This window comes from Camponotus vicinus, unplaced genomic scaffold (assembly GCF_025532165.1).
Source record: "Camponotus vicinus isolate PSW18456_S1 unplaced genomic scaffold, iyCamVici1.0 SCAF_7, whole genome shotgun sequence".
In the NCBI taxonomy this organism is placed as follows: Eukaryota; Metazoa; Arthropoda; class Insecta; order Hymenoptera; family Formicidae; genus Camponotus; species Camponotus vicinus.
This window is the reverse complement of record NW_028141979.1, coordinates 16591717-16619642: the sequence shown is the minus strand read 5'-3', so window position 1 is coordinate 16619642 and position 27926 is coordinate 16591717. Positions and strand designations below refer to the sequence as shown.

Sequence of the window (27926 nt, the reverse complement as noted above, 5' to 3'; positions counted from 1 at the left end):
GGCCGACATGTCTTGTTCGAGCTCAAGTAAAATTAAGTGCCCTCTCTCCCGAGTATGCGCCGACAGTCAAATTAATTGTCTTTCTTGTTGCGATTATTGTGATTTTGTGAAAATCTTTGTCCGTTAAACTTTCGATACGACGAACTCGCACATATAGGCGATTGCGATATTCGATAGCCGGCAACTGCGTCGCGGCGTCGGCTCGCATATCTCCGAGACTCGAATCATTCGATACCTTATTATCGTGTATAATTGTTCGCGTTTTGATGTAATTGTCTATATTTTATAAGTTCGTTGTCACTCGATTCTTTCATTAATGCAGTAGATCCGTATAATCGACTCGCATCTATAATCGGTTCTGTTAATCGCGCGGGCGGTCAGTAGATCTACTATTATAATTAATTCTTTTCATTTACGACAGACGGATGTTATTAAAGGAGTCAACATCGCGGTGTTCGTTATTAAAAGTTATTTGGGGGTTCGTAGCTGCCGAGACTCGAACAAGTCTCGTTTAGCGCGGAATTCCGGGACTTTTCTTTTACGCTTTCTTCCTGCCGCGTGACACGTGATACCGCGGTGATCGCGCTCGAATGCCGGCCCGTCGCTGCCGGCTAATAATCCGATAATCAATTGTATAAAATCGCTCTACATCTACGCGAATCTGTCCGACATTGAAACTTATCCATATGTTAAATATATTAATTTTTGTTACTATAATATTAGGTTTTAATTGCAGCCACCTTGTATTCTCGATCCTTCCTTGTGAATTATTAAAACGGACCGCCCCTCTGCCAATTTCGAGACGGGGCTAGTCGAGCGTCCGTCGCGATCTTTCTGAGAGCTTTGCATTTTTTTTGTGTACGGCCGATACGATAAATTTTATTAGAGCGGTGCGGATAACCGCACCTGGCGCCCATACATTCTTTTGGAGAGAAACGTTTTTTTTTGTTATATGAGAAGATCGCGCCGAAGGTGTGCCGTGGGCCAAAATCACCGGCCAAGTAATACCATCAGCCCTTAATAAATTAACGATCATAATATATATATATATATATATATATAAATCGTTCGTCTTATATATATATATAGATCGTTCGTCTTATCTCGCGTCAATCACGCGCCACGCGCAAGTCGTTTGTTAGATGTCGCGTGTCGCGTTTCTGGCAACATAACTCTTGTGGTCGCGCAGTCTCCGCGGTCCGTCGCTTCGCGTCGAGTCATGTGTTGTTTGCATTCGCGTTTCTTTGAAAGTAATTTTTGGTATCGATAAATCAATAGTGAGTGAATAAACAGTAAACTCGTTATCGTGTAATCTGTATTGTGTCAATCGAGTGTGAGATTAATAATCGAAAAAATTTCGATGTGTCGCGCATCTCTAGCAATCATAACCGTGCAGCAGATAACAACAATACATAGCATGAAGATTCGCTACGCTGCTACAAGGTGAGTGAGCAAGTGAGTAAGCAGGTGAGTGAGTGAGTGAGTGACCGAGAGAGTGTGAGTGAGAGACTGAATGAGAGAGTGTATGAGTGTTGCGTAAAAGAGAGAAAGAGAGCGAGAAAAAAGTGCGTGCGTGTGTATGAATGTCTGTCCCTCCTACCCTCCCTCTCTTTCACTCTTTCTCTCTCTCTCTTACGCACACACTCCGCCATACACACATCGCGTGTAGCAATCAGCTGATTGCAACGTCGGACGGCCGGCGATCCGGAACAACTTTTCATTATTAAAATAACGTTATTTTAAGGAACACGTATTTCTGACGTAATTCTAAGACATTTTCTTCTTTACCAAAATTTTATTTAAAGCATAATTTTATGTTATAAGATAAAATAGTTAGCGACTCATGCGGTGATAATCACCCGTCGGGCGGTCAGCTGCGCCCGCGCTCGCGGCACGCCGCGCCGCTCCTGCCTGCCTTCTGTACCCGACGCGTGATTTACTAACTATTTTTGCTCATAATTCAAAAACTACGCTTCAAATCAAATTTTGGTAAAGGAAAAATTGTCTTAGAATGGTGTCAGGAATACGTCATTTTAAAGACATAACGTTTTTCAGGATCGCCCTGTATATATACAGGGTGAGCCATTTTAATTAACGCACGCAATTATTTCGGAAACAAAGCATTTTAGAGAAAAATGTTTCAGACAAAAGTTTTATGGTTTCGAGGGGGCCATAAGATGGTATCATTGGTTTGACCTTGAAGAGTTATTTGAAGGTCACATGAAGGTCACCTTCAATTTCTTAAATGGAACCTACTATTTGTCATTGCATATTCTTGTAGCTTATCTCGAGAACTTTCCAAAACACTATAATTAAGTACCTTTTCATTAAGTACTTTTTGAGTTATGAGGCTTCAAATAATTTCTTAATTTTACATAAACCGTAAAATATCTTGTAAAATATTCATTTTTTGATTATCTTATCTTAATACTTTTATATACAAAATAATGAGAGGAATCAATTGGTGTAAAGAAAACACATAGTTGTTTTTAAGAAAAAATATGGAATTGTTAATTGCAAATTATATATTTTTTCTTCAAAACAACTATGTGTTTTCTTGACACCAGTTGATTCCTCTCATTATTTTGTACGTAAAAGTATTAAGGTAAGATAATCGAAAAATGAATATTTTACAAGATATTTTACGGTTTATGTAAAATTAAGAAATTATTTCAAGCCTCATAACTCAAAAAGTACTGAACGAAAATGTACTTAATTATAGTGTTTTGGAAAGTTCTCGAGATAAGCTACAAGAATATGCAATGACAAATAGTAGGTTCCATTTAAGAAATTGAAGGTGACCTTCATGTGACCTTCAAATAACTCTTCAAGGTCAAACCAATGATACCATCTTATGGCCCCCTCGAAACCATAAAGCATTTGTCTGAAACATTTTTCTCTAAAATGCTTTGTTTCCGAAATAATTGCGTGCGTTAATTAAAATGGCTCACCCTGTATATACTGGGTGTTAAGAAAGTCTGGACACGGTCGAATATCTCGATAAGGAAGAGTGTTACTAGAGTGTTTCAGACAAAAGTTGTATGGTTTCGAGGGGGACATAAAATGGTGCCAGTTTTAGTTTGACCTTGAAGAGTCACCTGAAAGTCACGTGAAGGTCACCTCCAACTTTTAAATGGGACACCCTATATGTTTTGCATATTCTTGTAGCTCATCTCGAGAGCTTTTCAAAACACTATAATTAAGTTAGTTTTCATCAAGCGTCGTGACGCCAAGTACATAAAAACAGGATCCGAGCATTGAGAGTCACTGCTCTCGATCGACGCGGCGTTACCAAGTACCTTTTCCGGAATTTCACGTCATGTAAACTTTCGATTAAGATATTTCAGAAACAAAAACCGTAATCAAAAATATAACGACACTTTTATTATGTAATGTGAATATAAGCTTTCGATTACGACCAGTTTGAATAAAATCGGTGCAGTCAATCCTGAGAAATGATGATCGTATATCAAAATTGTGACATTTTACGTTCTCCCGGATTTTCAGTCTCACGTACGTATGCTCGCACGCACACAAGCAAAGCGAATTTGTCCCTCAAGCGGCGTTCACATCGTGCGTATACGGTTATATGGTATGTAAAAGGCTTTAAACAAGAGACAAGTTATATGTTGTGTGAAATTATTAATGTATAGTGCGGAATAGTGTAACAAGGAAGAGAAGTGACACGTTAAGCAGTCAGGTTATTAAACACAGATTAATAATAAGTAAATAAAAATGATAAAAATAAAAATAATAATAATAAATAAATATAAATAAAAGTATAGTGCGGAACAAGGAAGAGAAGTGACATATTAAAGGTTATTATCAAGCGACGCGGTAGCGTCGCGACGCCAAGTACATTTATTATACATTTATTATACAGGGTGATCCAGAACAAACGTTTGTCTTTAAAAAAATAAATTGTCGAGTCTATTCTAAGACGATTTTCCCTTTACCAAAATTGTCTACGAGGCTTAGTTTTTAAATTATTAAATAAAATAGTTTGCGAATTACGGAACGAGTACAAGAGGTAGACAGGGACGGCGCAACTCACCGTCCGATACAGGCGATCATGTGGGGCGCTCGACGCGATCAACTGATTGCTGCACACGATGAGTGTAACAATCAGTGTGTGTGTGTGTGTGTGTGTGTGGTGTATTTATGCACGCGTATCCACACATGCACCGTACTCTCTCTCTTTCTCTCTCTCTCTCTCTCTCCCTCTTTCTCTCTCACTCACTCACTCACTCACTTATTCTTACCTTAATAATGAGATTCTTCATACTGCTGATAAATAGCAGTGCCCAGTGTGTTGCACGATAATAATCGTCGTTGACGAGACGTCGTTTCTTCAACACGCAGTCTGACACATCGTCAAATAAGCGAAGTTTTTTCTTTCATCACTTTCGACACTTACAAATTTACTTGCGCACTTAATCACTCACGATTGATAAAAGGAGGAATTTACCAACGGTTACGGTACGAATTTAATAAACGGTTAACGCATTTAATTATTAATTACACACTCGATTAAAGAAACGCGTTAACAGAACGCGATACTCGATGCAAAGCGCGCGACGCGACGACCGACGACAAGCAGGTCAGATTAGTACTAGCGCCTCTAGCGCTGCCAAACATAAACGTGTAGCATTACGCGCTAGTACTAACCTGACCTGCTTGTCGTCGGTCGTCGCGTCGCGCGCTTTGCATCGAGTATCGCGTTCTGTTAACGCGTTTCTTTAATCGAGTGTGTAATTAATAATTAAATGCGTTAACCGTTTATTAAATTCGTACCGTAACTGTTGGTAAATTCCTCCTTTTATCAATCGTGAGTGATTAAGTGCGCGAGTAAATTTGTAAGTGTCGAAAGTGATGAAAGAAAAAACTTCGCTTATTTGACGATGTGTCAGACTGCGTGTTGAAGAAACGACGTCTCGTCAACGACGATTATTATCGTGCAACACACTGGGCACTGCTATTTATCAGCAGTATGAAGAATCTCATTATTAAGGTAAGAATAAGTGAGTGAGTGAGTGAGTGAGAGAGAAAGAGGGAGAGAGAGAGAGAGAGAGAAAGAGAGAGAGTACGGTGCATGTGTGGATACGCGTGCATAAATACACCACACCCACACACACACACACACTGATTGTTACACTCATCGTGTGCAGCAATCAGCTGATCGCGTCGAGCGCCCCACATGATCGCCTGTATCGGACAGTGAGTTGCGCCGTCCCTGTCTACCTCTTGTACTCGTTCCGTAATTCGCAAACTATTTTATTTAATAATTTAAAAACTAAGCCTCGTAGACAATTTTGGTAAAGGGAAAATCGTCTTAGAATAGACTCGACAATTTATTTTTTTAAAGACAAACGTTTGTTCTGGATTACCCTGTATAATAAAAACACAGACTTGTGTGTGTGACACTTAACAACAATCAAGTGGATTGTGAAAAATTTTGTAATATTCATCAAAAGGTAAAAATATTGTAAAATTTTTTTCATTATCTGTTAGACATAATATATTTTGACATATTATATATTATATATTAAATTAATCTTAATAAAGAGAATAGTGTTACGTCCGGTGGACTCCACGATTCTTTTCTTTCCTCGAAACGATTTCGTGGAAGAAGGAAATCAAGGATCGACTTGCATTCGGAATGCAAAGCGATTCTTCTTAGAAATAAAGATAGCACTTAGAAGAACGCAACCTCACCCGCGGGTATCGTCATTAAACTTTAACAAATCTAATACTGAGAATGGCCAGTCGAGATAGCGTCAACGAAACTCTAAATAAATTTACGAGTTATATGATGAAAAGTTGTTATGAGAAATTCTAACTGTCGCGTATCTATGGGTACGGCTTTATGTTCCAAGCCTCTCTATCCAAAGAATTTTCAAAATAAAGATCTGGTCCTCGGAAGAGTGACAAATAATAAACGTAAGACAAAACCTTTCGAAATTGATAGTGCACGTGCGCTCGTTCGACAGGCCACCCTCAAGCGTTCTCCGAATCGCCAAATCATCAAGCGATAAGATAATCAGCTCACTCCCACTCTCTACTGGATGGAGCTAAGTCTCGAGCCAAAGGGCTTAACCAATTAAAATCTTAAGAGACCCCTCTCCTTTTAAAAAATCAAGCTCCTTGACCTTAGGAAGGGAGTAATAGAAATCATTTCATTCGCCTAAAAAGATTCCCCACCATCCAGAAAGGAGGAGGAGTAAAATCCTTAAAACTCGCGAGCCGAAGACGCGGACTCACTTCAGTTCACAGTTCATAGTACACAGTTCATTCTTTAAAAATTATCACGCCAGCTCTTCCGTGCAAGTTCAGAGTCTTTACTCACGGTCTTACTAGAAAGATTCTCTCGCCGGTTATACTTTTTTCCAGTTCACATACAATAAAACAAAGAATATATATATATATATATATTCTAAAAGTGCGATCTCTAAACAAACTGTTCACGTGCGGCTGAATCTCACAATAAATTAAGCGAAGTGAGTGAGGTACACTGCGGATTAACCGAGCCCTTCCTCACCAGCTGCCAGCAAATGGACACTTGCGGCTCCAACCCCGGCCGAGCTGAATTTTGTTTACATATTTCAACGCTCGCTATAATTAGTAAGTCTAATTTAATTTTATTGTCTTCCCCCTCTCGTGTTAACTTTGTAACTGGTTGTCGTTGGGAATGATCCTAGACCGATAGGTAAACGAAAGAAATATTCTACATCCAGCTTTGAGAAATAAGTTTTTTTTTTAGTCAATAATCATTTTTACTTTTCCTTGTCCCACTCGCCTTTCTAATCCACCCATCATAATCCCTCGTTCGCCGGGAATCTCCGCAAGGCGATTCGCGAACAATTCCTCGTTCGCCGGGAATCTCCGCAAGGCGATTCGCGAACAATTCCTCGTTCGCCGGGAATCTCCGCAAGGCGATTCGCGAACAATTCCTCGTTCGCCGGGAATCTCCGCAAGGCGATTCGCGAACAATTCCTCGTTCGCCGGGAATCTCCGCAAGGCGATTCGCGAACAATTCCTCGTTCGCCGGGAATCTCCGCAAGGCGATTCGCGAACAATTCCTCGTTCGCCGGGAATCTCCGCAAGGCGATTCGCGAACAATTCCTCGTTCGCCGGGAATCTCCGCAAGGCGATTCGCGAACAATTCCTCGTTCGCCGGGAATCTCCGCAAGGCGATTCGCGAACAATTCCCTGTTCGCCGGGAATCTCCGCAAGGCGATTCGCGAACAATCCCTGTTCGCCGGGAATCTCCGCAAGGCGATTCGCGAACAATCCCTGTTCGCCGGGAATCTCCGCAAGGCGATTCGCGAACAATCCCTCGTTCGCCGGGAATCTCCGCAAGGCGATTCGCGAACAATTCCTCGTTCGCCGGGAATCTCCGCAAGGCGATTCGCGAACGATTCCTCGTTCGCCGGGAATCTCCGCAAGGCGATTCGCGAACAATTCCTCGTTCGCCGGGAATCTCCGCAAGGCGATTCGCGAACGATTCCCTCGTTCGCCGGGAATCTCCGCAAGGCGATTCGCGAACAATCCCTCGTTCGCCGGGAATCTCCGCAAGGCGATTCGCGAACAATCCTAATCCGAATTTCTCCTAAATTTCAAACCTTTATTTGAAACCATTTTCGATTCATTTCCTCCTATTTATTACTTAATTATCTCTTTATTTGTATGACCAATTTAAACTTAAGAGTAAAATCTTTCAGAACGAATTATCATTTTGCCTAAGGGTTATCCATCTTTTCCCAATGACAACAGTGATATATTTTATAATAGCTAATCTAACATCAAATCAGTAAGATATTCAGCGTCAAAATTATTATTAGTGCCTCCCACCGGTAAACGGCGGGCAGCGTTGCGGTGGCGGAATCGGCTGAACAGACGGATACAGGCTCAATCTTTACCTAAACCTATTAATGGCGATACCTTAGATAATATTGACGCGCCCGTTAGCAGTAATAAACTCGACACTAACACACACACACCTAACCCCTCTTCCTCACCCCGTATTCCGAATTATTCTCCAATCTCATCCCCAGGGCATTCCTCGACCTCCCCCGGTACACCTGTTCCAGGCCCCGCGCCATCGTCTGGTTCACCCCCCAGATCTCCTAGCCCTACCCCACCTGAATTTTCTCCTTCCCCAGCTACTTCATCAACCCTTGTATTCGAACCCTCTCCTTTGCCTTCTCCCGAACCCCCTCGTTCCCCCTCACCTCCTGTCCGGAAGCGTACCCCTCCCATACCTGTTATCACCCTCGACTCAGATCCTCCTTCCCCTTCCACCTCCTCAGAATTTTCTGAATTCGGCGAGGCTCTGGGAGATTTTGCGAGAGATCTTCCCGACCTCGAAGAGGATTCCAACCCCTTCGACTTCCCTCCAGATTCCCCGTCGGAACATCCCGACACCCCTGAAACTCCCGACCCTCTCCCTCCTCACCCTCTAAGTTATTTCCTATCACAGTTTCCCCTCATCGACTTCCCCATTCCCGAAGGAACTTTCCGTGTGGGCCCCGGTCCTGTTGATCACGAGGAGTTCCTTCACTACCTTACCACTGCCCCTCCCGATGCTATAATTGCTTGGCATCTCCCTGGCTCCCACCTTCCATTAGGAGTTCCCATACAAGCCCTGTGGAAGAAATTCCCTCCGTCCACTATCCAATTTGAAAATCCTTGACCTTTTGTGCTCCCCCCCCTTTTTTCTTCCCCACCTATAATATACCTGTTTAGATAGCAAATTTTAAATTAAAAGTAACAAAATTGTAATAATCTCCAGCCAGGGTTAATACTTAAGATTAGATTTACCACTTTTATTCCTGGCTGACGTCCTCCGAACCAATGTAACACCCGCGGAAATTCCCTCACACATACAAACAACACACATATAAAATTTTCAACTATATTTTGTATTTTTAGAAAAGATCTTTATGTAAACATTTCATATCGCTCAAACGACTAATTATTGAATAAATGATAATTTATAATAAAGTCTTCATTTAATTTTGCTACCCGTTCTCATTCCTTGAAGTCCGAAATCGCACAGGGTCCCGTCCCGAGTAAAAGAGATTCGATTCTCTTACCGAAAAGGGACCGACGAGCGTAACGGCCTAGGACACTCACAGAGTTAAAGGGACCATTCTGGTCACTGACCTGTGCCAGGCCCCTGACAGTGCGCTCGACCCAATCTATACACACGCCCGAAAAGTGTGTCACCGGGTAAGTAGGTTGCGTCCTTCCAGACGGCCCGATCTTTTAAGGGACTGGACGTAACATACTGATTAATTTTGGGGGCTCGTCCGGGATTGAAATGTGCGATCTTGGAAACCGGAATGAGTGACGGGACTCGAAGTAAAGTCAATAAAGACGAAATAGAAGATCTTTATAAAACTGCATTAGAGCGATATAGTAAACCAAAAAACACTCGAGCTATTTCTACTCCTTTACACACATCTACCCCTAAAGCGACATCTAAACAAATCCAATTTATTGAGGAAAATTTTTCCAATTTAACTGAAAATACCCTAATTGCCGATTCGCCTGAGCCGTCTTCCAACGATTCCGAATCTACCGCCGCAAACGCTAGTATAAGTAAAATAGTTGATAGTAATAACTTTGAAAATTATCCTGAAAACCCTAAAATCATGGCGCAACAAAATCCTTTCGCCACACTGAAATATGCGGTTGACGCTGTCCCCTTCTTCGATGGCAGCAACATTCCGCTTAACTATTTTATTGAAGGCTGCGAAGAAGCAAGATCAATGCTTCCTAAGGAAGCCGAACCGCAGTTTACTAAAATTTTAAGAACACGAATAGTAGGTGAAGCACGCAGAACGATTCAAGACCAAGATTTTGATAAAGTATCGCAACTAACTGCTTATTTAAAACGAATTTATGGGCCGGTAAAAACCGTCTATCAACTCCAAGGAGAACTAGGATGTATTTATCAGAAAAATGACGAGGATGTAGTTACTTACGCTAACCGCGTCAAGATCTTAGGAAAACAGATATTAGAAGCGTATAGAGGACCCGGAAATACATTGCCGGACCAAGCTACTAAGACATCGCTAGAAAAAGATATGAGTAAATGTTTTATAAGGGGGCTTAAGCCCGAAATCGAACAAAGAATAGCGAGGGATTTAGATGTACAAGAAACGGTCGCCGATGCCTTAAGGATAGAGAGAGAACTGCGGGTAATGACAGATTTACGACAGGGACAGAGCAATGACTCAATCAGGATAAAAATATTACCTACTAATCGATTGCGGGAAACGTGCCAAATCTGTCTCAAAGAGGGGCATGTAGCAAACAATTGTCGAAAACTCTCTCAATTTTCACTACAAAATCACCATAAATCTGATCTAGGCATGGAAATATTAATATGTCAGATTTGTAAAAAACGAGGGCATAGTGCTGACAAATGTCGGTTTCGCGATCCTCAAGCTCGACAAACGATAAACGTAATACAGGAAAAAGCTGTCACCTGTCAATTATGTTCAAAACCAGGACATAATGCAAAAACCTGTCGACAAAATACTAATAGTCAACCCAATAAAGTCTCTGTAATTTGCCAGTGGTGTGATAAGCCAGGGCATTCCGCCAATAATTGCTGGAAGAAACAAAATGAAGAGAGAGACCTCGAAAATAAACCGAGAATTACTTGCCAAACTTGCGACAAATTCGGACACACCTCTAAAGAATGTCGTTCTAAAATTAATCAACAAGCGGCGCCTAAGAACGATTTATTCTGTCGATATTGCAAAGACCGAGGTCATCTACTCGATGATTGTCAATTACGTATCGCGAGTAACAACCGTCGCAAGGAAAATAGTCAGGGAAACTACAAGGGCCCCTCGACGTCGGGTGTGCAGCAGGGGGCCGGGCAGACCTCACACCCTTCACTTTCTCAAGTGGTCAAATAGGAAGTAATAACATAAATGTACAGCCTGTGACAGTAAATCTCAACAAGCAAAGCCTAGTGCCTACTGTCCGGGTTAACGTTAAAGATATGCCGACTTCCATAACTCTTATGTTAGATACAGGATCTGGACCTAATGTTATCAAAGAAAATTTCGCGCCTGAGGGACTTAATATTAATTACAAAAATATATTAAAATTAAATGGTATAAATGATTATCCTGTTTACACCTTCGGTGAAATCGTATTAACTCTTTTTGAACTACCAGTCATCTTTCATATTGTATCTAACGATTTCCCAATTCCGCAATCTGGAATATTAGGCAATGAATTTTTTAAACAAACTTTTTCGAAAATAGATTATGCGGAAGAATGCCTGGTTGCATCCGGAATTAACATACCTTTCTTTACGCCGGAGATGATCGTAGTGGCTCCACGATCTGAGTCATTATTTTATGTGAGGATAAAAAATCCAGAAATAAAAGTAGGATATATACCCAGATTAAAATTAACTCACGGAATTTATCTAGGGGACACCATTGTCGAAAATACATCCGGAAAAGCGTATTTATACATCATAAGTACCCTAGACGAAGAAACGGAAGTACAAGTTCCGAACTTGCGCTTAAAACCGTTGAATGAAGTGCTTGACGACCATGAACCTACACTGGAAAATAGAAACGATTTAGAAAAAATAGTCCGTATGGAGGAAGAAATTAAACATAAGGAATTTAACAAAAAGATTGAAGAGCTCAATTACAAGGGTGAGATGGAAATCGAAGATAAAAATAAAAATATAAATGAAGTTAGCATCAAGGAATCTCAAAACAAAACTAATAAAGAAATAATAAATCAAGAAGAAAATGAAATCAAGAATAAGAATAAAAATAAAATAAAAATAAAAAGGAAGAAAGAAGAGGAAACTGCAAGTTACAAAAATGGAGCGGACTTTGAACATGAAAACCATCAACATAATCCTACTATTGATGGAATATTGAATGAAAATAAAGAAGAGATATTAAACAAAAGAGAAAACAAGAAAGAAATTAAAAATAAAAATAGCCATGAAGAAAAAATCAGGAAAATAAATTTAAAAATCCTAGAAGAAGCAAATTACCAGACCTCTCCAGGGGAAATTAACTCTAGGATTTCGGAGGGAAATTTCCAAACCTCGACAGAAAATCCTAGCTCCGTCAATTGTGAGGAGGGAAATTACCAAACCTCATTACACAATTCGACACCTTCTTATTTTAAAAAGGGGAGCAATTCCTTATCCCCCTTTGCTATCGAATTTCCGGAATTCGAATTATTTTCAAAAAATAATGATAATGAATTTGAAATTTCTCTAAAAAATCTCCTCAATAAAGTTCAAACGATGACTCGGAAAAATAAAAAATAAAAAATTAAAGGTCTCAAAGAATACAGACCGTCTTCAAGAATTTCCACGTCTTTGTTAAACAAATCTCAAGAGATCATAGATAAATTTATGCGAAAACGTAAATCAAAACATGACGAAAATCAACAAATTAATACTGCAAATTCCAAGTGTTTGGTGGTCACTGAAATAAAAATGAAGGATCGACTCGTTAAAATAATAGAATCTCTACGATTAGAACACCTAAATGGAACAGAGAGAGACAACGTAATAAAATTAATAACGAATAGTCAAGATCGATTTCACATTCCTGGAGAAAAATTGACTGCGACGAACGTATTACTACATCAAATTCCGACCACAGACGACCATCCAATAAATACCCGACAGTATCGTTTCCCACAAATACACAAAGAAGAAATAAATAGACAGGTAGAAGAATTACTAGAAGGAGGCATTGTGAAACACTCACAATCACCTTACAATACGCCTATATGGATTGTGCCAAAAAAGGAAGATTCAAAGGGTAATAAAAGGTGGAGAATGGTCTTAGACTTTCGCGCTTTAAATGAAAAAACTATAGGAGATGCATATCCTCTTCCGAATATCGTCGATATATTGGATCAATTAGGAGGGGCTCGTTATTTTTCAGTATGCGACTTAGCATCCGGTTTTCACCAAATAAAAATGGATTCTGTAGATAGTCATAAAACCGCATTTACAACGCCTTTTGGACATTATGAATTCGAGCGAATGCCTTTCGGTCTTAAAAACGCCCCAGCGACCTTTCAACGCCTAATGGATTTAGTGTTGACCGGATTACAAGGTGAAGAATTATTTGTTTATATGGATGATATCGTCATTTACGCATCTTCATTGGAAGAACATGAAAGGAAATACAATGCATTAATTGAACGTCTTCGTAAGGCTAACCTGAAATTACAACCTGATAAATGTGAGTTTCTGAAATCTGAAGTAACATATCTGGGACATGTAATCGGCAGAGATGGAGTAAAACCGGATCCGAAAAAATTAGAAGCAGTACAACACTTTCCAAGACCGAAAACGCCAAGAAATATTAAACAATTTTTGGGACTTGCCGGATATTATAGAAGATTTATACCGAACTTTTCTAAATTAGCGAAACCATTAACATTATTATTAAAGAATGATGTACGATTTGAGTGGACGGCCACTCAAGAGGAGTCATTTGAAACTTTAAAACAAAAATTGTGCGAAGAACCAGTATTACAATACCCGGATTTCTCTAAACCATTTATTTTAACCACCGACGCTTCTGGCATAGCTGTAGGAGGAATCCTATCACAAGGACAAGTAAATAAAGATAGGCCGATAGCCTATGCCTCACGAACTCTGACGGACAATGAATTAAAGTACGATACCTACGAAAAAGAAGCACTTGCAATAGTATATTGCGTTAAGCATTTCCGACCATACTTGTACGGAAGAAAATTCACCTTAGTTACAGATCATAAACCACTAATGTGGTTTAAAAACGCTCAAGATGCAAATATGCGGATATTAAGATGGAGATTGAAATTGGCCGAATATGATTATGAAGTAGTATACAAGGCAGGAAAAACTAATGTAAATGCAGATGCACTATCCAGGAATCCAGCAAATATTGAAGAATTTGATTGCAAAATTATAAGAAATAAAGAACTCTTAAACCCTGATAACCCCGAAGATGCTCAAGTAATATCTGAAATGTTAGAAGAACTTGAAGAAGACGAAGAAGAAAAAGAAAGCGACTATTTTCATTTACATCTCTCCGATAGCGAGGATAATGAAGAAATAATAACGGAAGACAATCCTGACTTACTTCCATTTACTTTAGAAGAATTAAATGAACCAGTCGAGGCCCAGCTAACAGAGAAAGCATTGATACATGACCCTCCTAAACAGAACAGAATATTAACAAGAAGTCAGACGGCTAAATTCAAGATCGATACCGAAAAAATTAATGAACGAAATGATCCACCTGATAAAAATTATAAAACAATAAATGAATTAAGCACAAAAGAAGTAAGGAAGGAAGAAGAAGATACGGAAGAAGAAGATACGGAAGAAGATGACATTAATAAGAATCTAAAATCCAGGAAAATAAAACCCTTTATAATCGGAAATAAATTCTTAAAGAGTAATATTGTCGACTCACGTGAATTACTATTTTTACGAAAAGACAACATTGCATATTTTGTTGATACTGAGGGAAATCCTCTGGATTCTGGATCTAAAAAATTATTTGAGCGAAATGAATTACCACATCTAAATTCTCTTGCCTTGGGTAAAGCTAACGCCATAAAATATAAGAACTATTACCACGTGGCACTGCCTGTCAGCGAAGGACAACGAGAAGGTCCTACAGTAACTCTCAACCAAATCGTTACAGTATTAAACGATTTACGAAATCTACTTGAAACATTGAAATTGGAAACACTCAGCTTAGCAAAGACTGATTATGTTAACAATGTCCCGTGGGATAATATTAAGATACAGCTTCGATTAATACTTCTCGACACACCTACTAAAATAATAATATGTAATGGATTAATTAAATATCCTCCTAAAGATTTACGCCCTGTTATAATCGGCGAAACGCACTGTCCACCAGCAGGAGGACATCGTGGCGTTACTAAAACATACCATAGAATAAAACATAATTATTATTGGGAAAATTTAAAATCAGACGTCCAAAAATATATACAACAATGTTTACAATGTCAGTTAAAGAAATTAGTCCGAGTAAAAACTAAACAGCCCATGATAATCACTGACACTCCAGGATCTGCCTTCGATAAAGTAGCAATGGATATCGTTGGTCCTTTACCAAAGACTGGGAGAGGCAACGAATATATATTAACATTGCAAGATCAATTAACAAAATTTTGCATGGGAATACCATTGCCAAACCAGACATCTGAAACAATTGCAGAAGCATTCGTAGACCGTTTTATTTGTGTACTTGGATCCCCCAAGGCTATATTAACAGATCAAGGCAGAAACTTTATTAGCGACTTAATGAAGAAAATAGCTAAATTATTTAAAATTCGTAAATTCCGTACTACCGCCTTTCATCCGCAATCAAACGGATCTTTGGAAAGGTCACATCACGCACTAGGAGAATATCTTAAACAATATGCTAATGAACAAAAGCAATGGGACCAATGGATAGGACTTGCAATGTTTAATTATAACACAAACGTCCACGAAGCTACGAAACACACTCCATACGAGTTAGTATTTGGAAAAATAGCAAGAGTTCCTTCAAGTGAACTTCCAGCACCCGAAGATAGATTAGCGAATTACGATGAATACCTGATAAACCTTGTAACACAGCTACACAACATTCAAGGGAATGCAAGAGAAAATGTAATCAGCGCCAAGCATAGATCAAAGAAATATTATGACAGAAAAATCAATCCTCAAACCTTTAAACCTGGAGATCAGGTATTTTTACTAAAGGGCCCGAAACCGGGAAAATTCGGCGATCATTACACAGGTCCTCATGAAGTTTTAGAAATTTTAAATAAAAATAATGTAAGGATAAAAATAAAAAAGAACAGCCGAATAGTACATCCAAATCGGTTGCGAATTTCTTATATTAAACCTATTAATAAATCATCAAACCATCAAGAGGATAAACAATAGTGATAATAATAATATTAATAATAATAGTAATAATAAAACCTCATATACGTATACATGTAATATCCTTTTGTTAGGTAGTAACTAAATAATAAATATAATAATTAATCGACGTAAATGAATGATAAATAGATAGGTTAATTATGTCATATATATATATATATATAAGAAAAATTTGCAGATGGATCCCAGGGGAATAGCTACGTTAACATTCTTACTCGTGAACTTACAATTCACCCATGGAATAATAGGCTACGATTGTGGTTCAGCGTCTGCTAATCTCACCACCTTATCATTACTAAACATCGAAGAATGTGATATTCCCCAGCAAAGCGTCAATTCAAGCCGAATTTATATTCAACTACTTCAAATTAACGAATTTGACTCTGTGAAAGTAATACAATGTAAAATTGAAATCGACCGATTAATTAAGAAATGCGGGATGTTTTCTCACACCATGGATGTCTTTAACGGCAAATATTCGTTCATACAAGAAACCACTCGTGAAGCATGCCGCCGTATGCACACTTATGGAACTTATGAATTGGCAGGAACATATATAACTGGGTTAAAATCAAATCAAACCCTGACACGTCCTATAATATTAGCTGGTCACGTCGACTCGGAAGGATCGTGCTCCGGAAGCGCTTATTCCGACCCATATGGAACATGGGCGGACGTCATTGTACTGGGGAGTATTAAAATTACTCTCCAAGATTACATAGCCGACGTAAAAATAAATACTAATAAAGTACACCTCAGATCTGGAGTAGCGTGTGAACTCAGCGCTACAAGTTGTTTAGATATAGAAGGAGGAGATACCTTCTGGGATCCCGTACCTGCTGATACTTGCAAATTTTCTAGCTATGGCGTATTATATGAAGGATATGCTGACAAGATAATTGACAGCATGAATCAGCAATCACAAGTAGCTTATTCGTTAACAGCACAAAACACTATATTCGCATTAACCAGCCGTGGGAAATATATTACTTGTGGATATACTCTAATTCGTACTGAACATCCAAAATTAATAATTTTCGAAGCATCACCTGGCATTGAAATCTTTAAGAAGCAATCAAAAGTATCAAATCTTGACATTTTTACATACATGAATTCCAAATTCGTGTATGTAGAAAGACATATACGTACACAAATAAGTGAATTATATAGAAATATACTTTTACAACAATGTAATCTGGAGCAACAATTATTGCAAAACGCCTTAGCCATAGCAACTCAATCGCCTGATATATTTGCATATTATTTAATGAAAGGACCAGGATATATGGCACTGTTAGCCGGTGAGGTAATCCACATAGTAAAATGCGTACCTGTCGAGGTGAGACTTGCTCAAACAGAATATTGTTACAATCAACTTCCTGTATTAAGGGGAAATCGAACATTCTTTTTGACACCGCAGACACATGTAATACTGCGTCAGGGGATACAAACGGCATGCAACGCATTTGCACCTGCAATGTACCTGCTGGGAGATTAATGGTATAAACTTATGCCTAAACCAGTAGATACAGTACCCCCTTCCATTATGAAACCTCTAACCAAGCCTACTTGGAAGTACGTTAGCCCTGGTTCGCTAGCCACTAGTGGCATATATAGCGAAAACGATCTGGAAGATCTAAAAGACCATATTATGTTCCCTGCCGAGAGGCCCGCGGTACTTAACACCATCGCCAGGGGAATAATGGGAAGACCTACATCCTTACAGGGAGGTTCAATTACCAATCTTTTAGACAAAGACGCAATAGAAAAAATCGCCGTCTCTACCTGGGAAAAATTTTGGAATAGATTTTTAATTTTCGGAAACATCAGCGCTGGAATAATGGGAATATATCTATCCGTTAGAATTTTTAAATTGATATTAGATACTCTAGTTCATGGCTACGCTTTGCATACAGTATATGGTTGGTCCATATACTTGCTTGGAGCCATCTGGGATTCTCTCACTCAGCTCTTATTACACTTAAAACTAAAGCAACCACCGTCAACAAACAAACCATCCGCTCCACTCGAGAATCCACAAAAGAATAAACACCCCGCTGACACTGAGGAATCCTCAGACCGTATCTATCCATCTCTTTCTGATAAAGAGAACACTACCTATACTCTACAACTCAGGGAATGAAGGTTTAAGCATTCCGCTACAAACCTCTATCCCCTCTCTACAGCCTTCTGTCAACGTTATCTTCCGTAAAACTCAAATACATAATCGGCGGAAAAGTCTCAAATGATAAGACAAATTAACCTCTTTTATAGAAAAATGGAACCAGCAGCCATTGACACGGGAAGCCTTACACGATCTCGGCTGGAGGTTTTTATTCTCCGGGTCGTGTCTCCCTTATTATTTTGGGTCCGGTTGAAAAACGGTGACCAGGACCTTCAGGAGTTGGAAGAGGAACTTGCCCTCCGTATGTCAAGACGGAGCAAGTTCCTGATATGCTTCCCGGAAGACGTAAAATTGGAAATGGACGTCGTAGTCAAAGAGGGTAACGGCTGGCGGCGAGGATGGATAGAGAAAATCAGCCAGGCGTCGGGGATGGTCAGAGTACGTCTAGGCGACCACGGTTGGTCAACCTGGCGACCAATGCACGAAACCTATCACCTGGAAGATAGATTTCGAGACCTGCCTTGGCAAGCCTTTGCGTGTGGGCTCGCCTACACAGGATCACCCAATAATTCGACAATATGGCCAGAGAAAACCCGAGAACTTTGCCGGCTCCTAGCCGAAGGTCATACCGGCTGGATCAACATTATACTTCCTTTAGGAAGGGGAGCGGCCCTCGTCAAGCTGACGATACAGGGCGAACATAACGGAGGAAACTACAACTTTAGAGATATGTTAATTAAGCTAGGACACGTAGAATTAAGTACTAAAATAACAAGAGATGTATTCCCCGCAATATAAAAAAAAAAAATATATATATATATATATAAATATAAAAAAAAACAAAAAAAATAGATATATAATAACAAAAAAAGGGGTTTTAGAAAACCCAACTACATTTATATCATTAGTATATCTCCACTATATATATATATATATATATATATATATATATATATATATATATATATATATATATATATATATTGACATATACTTTTTTACTATATATATATATATTATATTTTACATACTAATATACTTATTCTAGATATTTTATATACTCATGTTATTATTACGTATATTAAAACTACTCAGTTACATATATATATATGTATATATACAGGGTGACCCATTTTAACTTAGGCAGCCAAATAACTCGAAAAATAAGCAAGATAGAGAAAAATGTTTTAGACAAAAGTTGTATGGTTTCGAGGGGGCCATAAGATGGTATCATTGGTTTGACCTTGAAGAGTCATTTGAAGGTCACGTGAAGGTCACTTCAATTTTTTTAAATGGAATACCCTATATATTTTTGTACATTCTTGTAGCTTATTTCGAGAGCTTTCCAAAACACTATAATTAAGTACCTTTCCGTTAAGTACTTTTTGAGTTATGATGCTTGAAATAATTTCTTAATTTTACATAAACCGTAAAATATCTTGTAAAATATTCATTTTTCGATTATCTTACCTTAATACTTTTATGTACAAAATAATGAGAGGAATCAATTGGTGTAAAGAAAACACATAGTTGTTTTTAAGAAAAAATATGGAATTGTTAATTGCAAATTACATATTTTTTCTTCGAAACAACTATGTGTTTTCTTTACACCAATTGATTCCTCTCATTATTTTGTACATAAAACTATTAAGGTAAGGTAATCGAAAAATGAATATTTTACAAGATATTTTACGGTTTATGTAAAATTAAGAAATTATTTCAAGCCTCATAACTCAAAAAGTACTTAACGAAAATGTACTTAATTATAGTGTTTTGGAAAGCTCTCGAGATGAGCTACAAGAATGTACAAAAATATATAGGATGTTCCATTTAAAAAAATTGAAGTGACCTTCACGTGACCTTCAAATGACTCTTCAAGGTCAAACCAATGATACCATCTTATGGCCCCCTCGAAACCATACAACTTTTGTCTAAAACATTTTTCTCTATCTTGCTTATTTTTCGAGTTATTTGGCTGCCTAAGTTAAAATGGGTCACCCTGTATATTCATTAGTATATACATACATATACTTCTAATACCATAGCACACACCTTTTACATTAATTTATAAGGTAATATATATATACTAACACCGTAGGATATTAGCATCATAACAATCCATTCAGCGTTAAAATACGCATACATTGAACGAATTAATCTATGTAAGAAAAATTATACAATACACTCACATTAAGTACTAAATCAGCAAGTTTACTCTTCTCCTTTTCTTCCTTCCCCCCCTTCCCTCATTGTACCTATACACTATTTCTTTATAATTTGTACTTTGTACTGCCCTAAATTTATATACACACATATATATATATATATATATATATATATATATATTATATTCCCTAATAAGATGTCAATAGTAGTAATGACAATAATAGTAATAATAATGATAACAATTAAAATAATCGCACGGTTTCCATCTTTTGATAAAAACACTGGAGGAAATATCTTTTCGATAATACCATCGACATTATCGCTCTTCATAGAAAATGGAAATCGAATCCATCGACACCACACATTTGCGCTCAGGGCATCAAGAAGTAAGAGTTGTATGCGTGGAATCACCGTTACTCTTCTGGGTACAACTTCGAAATGATGAAAAAGCCTACGAAAAACTGCAAAATAAATTACAAATAAAAATGGCCGCTAATAAGAAACTCATGACAAATATACATGAAGATCAAGCCGTCAGCGTAATGCACAACAAGCTCTGGCATAGAGGTATAATAACCAGAGTCAGCAGACTAATAGGAGCAGCCGAAATCTTTCTAAAGGACATTGGCCGGAAAATATGTCTGTCTCATAATGAACTGTACGAACTTGACGATGAGTTCAGAAAATTACCGTGGCGTGCCATCGCTTGTGCTTTAGCTCACACAGGATCAGAACCCCCCACTCCCACCTGGCCAGAGGTTAATAAAACTCTAGCTCGCATAGTCGCGGAGGGTAATAAAGGATGGATAAACATAGTACAACCTCTTTGGAAAGGAGCTGCTTTAGTTAATCTTCGACTACAATCTGTAAATTTCGATGCGTCATACGATTTTAAAGAAGCACTAATTAAATTAGGAATAGCTCGTCACAGCAAAAACATTATGGAGCATGTTTCCCCCGCAGTGTAAAAAAAAAAAAAATAAAAAAAATAAAAAAAATAATAACAACAAAAATAATAAAAAAAAAAATAATAATAATAAAAATATATATATAATGAATATATGCAAAATATATATACAATAAGTAAAACACATAGGATAACAACTATATAGCGCAAAAGCTATTTATTCTAATTTCTTTTATATATATATACAACAAGAGTCACCCTTGAACACTTGATAATCGCTTACAGCGTAGAAATGCCGGGACACCATTACTTATCCATTGAAAATCAGGAAGAAGACGATGAACTGATTGACGGCGTAAAACCAAGCGATCACCCTGAAACCTACAGCTACCTATTTGAACTTCGATGTATTGTTTCACTCGAGGGCGAAATTTATCAACGTATTTCAGACTGCTATAAAATCTGCAGTTTATGTTTCTTTAAAGTTCCGGAAGACTATCAGCAAGAATACGCTGTAGTGGCACCACATAATTTAGTACATAGAGCATCAGTAGAAAATCAAACCAGATGCACACAATGCTATAAGATAATAATAAAAATTAGACCAGCTGAAGAGTGCAAAGGATGCATCGAAAAATACTTGAACACCGATAAAGCATATCTTAGCGAAGGATGGGGAGCGCCTGTCTTCGCCCGATGGGAAGAAACATAACAGTTAAAAGAGAAACCTTTTCCCCCTTTTTCCCCCTCGCACTCTCACCATCAAATCCTGACTCTGTAACCATAACCACATGCCCTTGTTTGTCTCTATATTATTCACTACTTTTCCTCAACAAAAAAAAAAAAAAGAGAGAGAGAAAAAATAATAATAATAATAATAGTAATAAGAGAAGAAAATTAATACTAGAAATATATATAATAAAAAACCAAGAATATAAGATATATATATATATATATATATATAAGTTCGCATTCCAAGTATTTACAGTTAATTCTTGAATAATAAACCATCAACCACAGCACAAAATGGCAGAAAGACAATGGCTTTCCTGGAACCCCGACACGCATGGAGAAGAAATTCATAGATCTACCAGAGGAACAAGACCACAAGACCATTCCGGAACACCAGATTACCTATTAGAACTCAGGTGTGTCAGGCAATCAAGAAACTATATTTTCCAACACCTCACAAATCATCAAAAAATTTGCACCCACTGCTACCTTACAGTGCCAAAAAGCCACCGACGTAAATACTTAATGGTGTTGCCACACATGCTAATTCATACAGACCTTACTGAACCTCTAAGAAATTGCACGTGTGACGTCCCGCCATCTTAAAATTACTAGATTTAGTTACAATTCGTTTACCCATCTTATTTCTTTGCTATATCCATGGAATAAGAATGAATATTCAATTCTATTATTCGTAATTCAATTTTACTCACTATTATCAATTATATTACTATTAATTTTAATTCTAATATATGCGCATACGAATTCTAACGCTTAAAATATCAATTATAATATTTGCTTACCGTTTTATTCTACACGGTTATTTAGCCCGCTACTTAAATAAATACTCCCTCAATTAATGTATAATGAGGACTTTATATACGCGCTAAAATTCGAATTTAGATTTTAACAAACGCGACCGAAAACATATAATTTAAGCAATAACAAGTAAGGTATTTCAAAGGAACTGTTGAATTGATCTTAAATATGAATAAATACAAATATATTTAAACACTTTGAAATGCTTTATTTAAAAATTCATTATGGGATCATAACCAGTGGAAATAACTTTCTCTATATGCTACAACTTAAAATTAATCTATTCTAACTTGAGCCGTAAATTTCTGAACCTTTTCTAAAATATAAAGGAAGTTATACATGTAAAATGATTCCGTAATCCTAACACCGCTAATGATAGATATTAAATTAAGAGCGCATAGTTTTGACATGTGAGGTGACTTAAGAGGAAGTCATAAACATATCGGACATTGACTTCTTGAAGATGTCAACCGACACTTCCGATAATAGTCGCGTACTACTCTTTGATCACCGCCGCGCTTCTATGAAAAGGATATCTATGTCAAAACAATTGATAAGTAATTCAGTAGTGCTTCCGAGAACGACGTGATCCGATGTAGAGATCACCTTACTCGAGGATTCCTACAGCTAGAGATCATGCAAGGAACAACGGAATCGCTAGTATATAAACCCCGGATTCTAGGCGCGAGCGGTTCATTCTATCATTAATAATTAGTCAGTATAGCAGACTCGCTGTTAGTCGTGATCACTTTGCTGTTATTCTTTATTATTCTTTAACTCATTACAACTAAAATTTAATACTTTGTATCAATCTGCTATATCGTTCAGTAAAATTCAAATAAAGAAGTTATACTTGTGCAAATTCACTGTGTCAATCCTTGGAGATTCCCAGACCTTGCTTAGACGAAGGCGATCGAGACCAACCGAAATCGACATCTGAGTGGTAAGTACCAGATTTTTGTCCCATTTTATGCTTGTTTTCGTGCGATAATATTCACCTTCCTTGCATTCACGACATTTCCTGAAACAAAACATTGAGGATTAAATAACAAGCATACTGTCAAGCACTAGCACGTCGCTGGCAGTATTCCTCCCTCTTATTCCAGCGCAACTTGTTTTAACTTGTTATTCTATTCTGATAAGCGTCAAAGCAAAAATTAATTAGAACTCCAAAATCGCCCTCATCAATTGAGCGTCGCAGCATCCCTTCTCTGAAGATTCCTTCATCTCCAGGCATCCTCTGCCATGCCGGAGAACTCCTCACACTCCAATTTTTATTCTTAAAAATTCATTACCACTTTTTACCCCAAAACCAGATTTCCATCGTCTCCGGGCATCCACTGTCATGCCGGAGGCATCCGACATCCTAAACCAATTCGCTTAATCGACGCTTCATTGAAATACCAACGATATTTGGATTTGCATAAATTTCTAACGTCGCTACTAGAATAAAACGTCTTTCCACCCATAGGTATAGCATCTTCGCGGTGCTGTGCACAGAATTTATTATCCATTCACCCATTCTTCCGTCGCTGCCGGGCATCCACTGTCATGCCGGAAGCATCCTAAGTTCCCTACCCTTATACGCAATTTCCGCTATCGTAACTTTATTCTGCCCTCAAGTTCCATCGTCCCCGGGCATCCACGGTCATGCCGGAGACATCCACATATCCTTATGAATTACTCCTTCATTTACGTTTTAGCTAAAACAAAATTACAAGAATAAACGTACTATGTGCTAATGTGCGTTGACGCTGATTCAGTTAAAAATAATAATAAGAGCAAATAAAATACCACTTTCCTCAACCAGTACTATATTCTACCTACCAGAAAAATATATATTAACATTAATATTATCTCTTTAAATGGTAACCCCATCGTCAGAATTCAAAAGAAAAAGACATAGAGCAGGAAAAATAACCCGTGAATATCGTGACGCTTCTCGATTCCGTCGGATCAAGAGATTAGAATTAAACTCAAAGCGTATCCTTGTCAAATCAGAAACAAGGGTCTTCCTTCCAGAAAGTTTTGTCTCCGCTTTAAAGGCTAGGGCTAAATTCCTCTTTTACTTACCGGAAAATTTTACTTTACAGAAATTTCTTCGAATAGTTACCTCAAACGTAGAATTTGACTCTTTCTATAATTACTATTTGGAAATTATAAAAAATAAAGATACGATTGAAAACCCTTCATTAAGTTCAATAGATCTGATAACTCAATTAAAATCCCAACTTCCGGAGAATCAGTGTGAAATAGAGAGTTACTTACAGACTCTCCAATGAAGCCTTCTTGCAACGATAAAGATTTTTTCGCCCTAACAGATGAGGAGCAAACTCGAGAGAATTCTCGATATACTCTTGGAATTCATAGATCAATATATCGCAGGTAATATCGATATCGATCAGCTAATGGATTTGATAGAAAATATCGAAATCCCATTTTAATAGATACCCTTTGCATATACAAATATATATTTCAATAGTCATCCAATTATAGAGTTTCGCGGCTCCCTTACATTTTTCCGTAATCGATAAGTCAGATCCTCGCTCTCGGCATCCCCAAGGTATAGCCGGTGTAAGCAGGTTGCCTTGAAAACAAAGAGAGCGCACTTTTCTCTGGAACTGAGGCATCTAGGGGAAAAGTTGGTCACTGAGACGTGACACACGCAATGCAATCAAACCATGATGAGAATCAGACCTGCAAACGAATGTGTAAACTGTATTGAAACATTTTGGAAGACTGACGAGACTGACCTGAATCGAGGGTGGGGAATACCAGTCTTTCCCTTAAGGAGAGAAGAGTAAGATCAAAAGACAAAGAAGGAGCCTTGTCTTTCTCTCTCATACGCACATCTGGTATCGACTCTGACAAAGACAAAATGTCCACATCTCTCTCTTGCCCTTACTATCCTTTCTCCGCTCCAGTCTTCTCTTTCACGCAACTATATAACTGCGTTAAAATATCAATTATCAATAATTTTTATTAAACTATCATTATATTCTTCTTATGTTAAGTTGCCTTTATATAATCTTTAATCATATTATATTTAAAAAAAAAAAAAACATACAAAAAGAAATCATGTACAAGAAGGACGAAAGAATAAAAGGAAGGGGTTATGGAGGTCGCCTTTTCTTTCCTCCTTCTTTAAAATTTATAACACACTTATACTATACTCTTACATATTACTTTAAATATATAATAATAATGCGTATAAATTTCCTTTTTCCGTTTCTCAAAAAGAAAAGAATCTAATATTCTTATTATTTGCAAATGTCGTGTACCCCCAACATTTGTCTAAGGCGGGGGGTGTTACGTCCGGTGGACTCCACGATTCTTTTCTTTCCTCGAAACGATTTCGTGGAAGAAGGAAATCAAGGATCGACTTGCATTCGGAATGCAAAGCGATTCTTCTTAGAAATAAAGATAGCACTTAGAAGAACGCAACCTCACCCGCGGGTATCGTCATTAAACTTTAACAAATCTAATACTGAGAATGGCCAGTCGAGATAGCGTCAACGAAACTCTAAATAAATTTACGAGTTATATGATGAAAAGTTGTTATGAGAAATTCTAACTGTCGCGTATCTATGGGTACGGCTTTATGTTCCAAGCCTCTCTATCCAAAGAATTTTCAAAATAAAGATCTGGTCCTCGGAAGAGTGACAAATAATAAACGTAAGACAAAACCTTTCGAAATTGATAGTGCACGTGCGCTCGTTCGACAGGCCACCCTCAAGCGTTCTCCGAATCGCCAAATCATCAAGCGATAAGATAATCAGCTCACTCCCACTCTCTACTGGATGGAGCTAAGTCTCGAGCCAAAGGGCTTAACCAATTAAAATCTTAAGAGACCCCTCTCCTTTTAAAAAATCAAGCTCCTTGACCTTAGGAAGGGAGTAATAGAAATCATTTCATTCGCCTAAAAAGATTCCCCACCATCCAGAAAGGAGGAGGAGTAAAATCCTTAAAACTCGCGAGCCGAAGACGCGGACTCACTTCAGTTCACAGTTCATAGTACACAGTTCATTCTTTAAAAATTATCACGCCAGCTCTTCCGTGCAAGTTCAGAGTCTTTACTCACGGTCTTACTAGAAAGATTCTCTCGCCGGTTATACTTTTTTCCAGTTCACATACAATAAAACAAAGAATATATATATATATATATATATATTCTAAAAGTGCGATCTCTAAACAAACTGTTCACGTGCGGCTGAATCTCACAATAAATTAAGCGAAGTGAGTGAGGTACACTGCGGATTAACCGAGCCCTTCCTCACCAGCTGCCAGCAATTGGACACTTGCGGCTCCAACCCCGGCCGAGCTGAATTTTGTTTACATATTTCAACGCTCGCTATAATTAGTAAGTCTAATTTAATTTTATTGTCTTCCCCCTCTCGTGTTAACTTTGTAACTGGTTGTCGTTGGGAATGATCCTAGACCGATAGGTAAACGAAAGAAATATTCTACATCCAGCTTTGAGAAATAAGTTTTTTTTTTAGTCAATAATCATTTTTACTTTTCCTTGTCCCACTCGCCTTTCTAATCCACCCATCATAATCCCTCGTTCGCCGGGAATCTCCGCAAGGCGATTCGCGAACAATTCCTCGTTCGCCGGGAATCTCCGCAAGGCGATTCGCGAACAATTCCTCGTTCGCCGGGAATCTCCGCAAGGCGATTCGCGAACAATTCCTCGTTCGCCGGGAATCTCCGCAAGGCGATTCGCGAACAATTCCTCGTTCGCCGGGAATCTCCGCAAGGCGATTCGCGAACAATTCCTCGTTCGCCGGGAATCTCCGCAAGGCGATTCGCGAACAATTCCCTGTTCGCCGGGAATCTCCGCAAGGCGATTCGCGAACAATTCCTCGTTCGCCGGGAATCTCCGCAAGGCGATTCGCGAACAATCCCTGTTCGCCGGGAATCTCCGCAAGGCGATTCGCGAACAATCCCTGTTCGCCGGGAATCTCCGCAAGGCGATTCGCGAACAATCCCTCGTTCGCCGGGAATCTCCGCAAGGCGATTCGCGAACAATTCCTCGTTCGCCGGGAATCTCCGCAAGGCGATTCGCGAACAATTCCTCGTTCGCCGGGAATCTCCGCAAGGCGATTCGCGAACAATTCCTCGTTCGCCGGGAATCTCCGCAAGGCGATTCGCGAACGATTCCCTCGTTCGCCGGGAATCTCCGCAAGGCGATTCGCGAACAA

At 38.5% G+C, this 27926-nt stretch overlaps 1 protein-coding gene, 1 long non-coding RNA gene and 1 pseudogene across 4 annotated transcripts in view; 2 read left to right on the top strand and 1 right to left on the bottom strand.

Annotated features, from left to right (window-relative positions):
- The first annotated feature begins 9344 nt into the window (after positions 1–9344).
- LOC145974258 (uncharacterized) lies at positions 9345–10934 on the top strand. Its single transcript, XM_083104060.1, has one exon. The coding sequence runs from the start codon at positions 9345–9347 to the stop codon at positions 10932–10934; it is 1590 nt and encodes a 529-aa protein (XP_082960186.1).
- A 5197-nt stretch (positions 10935–16131) lies between these two features.
- Positions 16132–18158, top strand: LOC145974442 (uncharacterized; annotated as a pseudogene).
- Positions 18159–23487: 5329 nt separating this feature from the next.
- Positions 23488–27926, bottom strand: part of LOC145974798 (uncharacterized) — a 28170-nt gene continuing 23731 nt past the window's right edge. The window contains exons 1-2 of one of the 3 annotated variants that reach the window (XR_014439802.1): positions 24994–25371; positions 23488–23746 (exon numbers count right to left, since the gene is read on the bottom strand). This is a non-coding gene — a long non-coding RNA (uncharacterized LOC145974798). Of the gene's footprint in view, positions 23747–24243; positions 24523–24993; positions 25372–27926 lie in introns of those variants that run through there. The other 2 variants (XR_014439801.1, XR_014439800.1) reach the window with 2 other exon arrangements.

What these genes read in the sequence shown, in the direction of transcription:
- LOC145974258 (XM_083104060.1), top strand. Translation starts at nt 9,345, where the DNA reads ATGAGTGACGGGACTCGAAGTAAAGTCAATAAAGACGAAATAGAAGAT.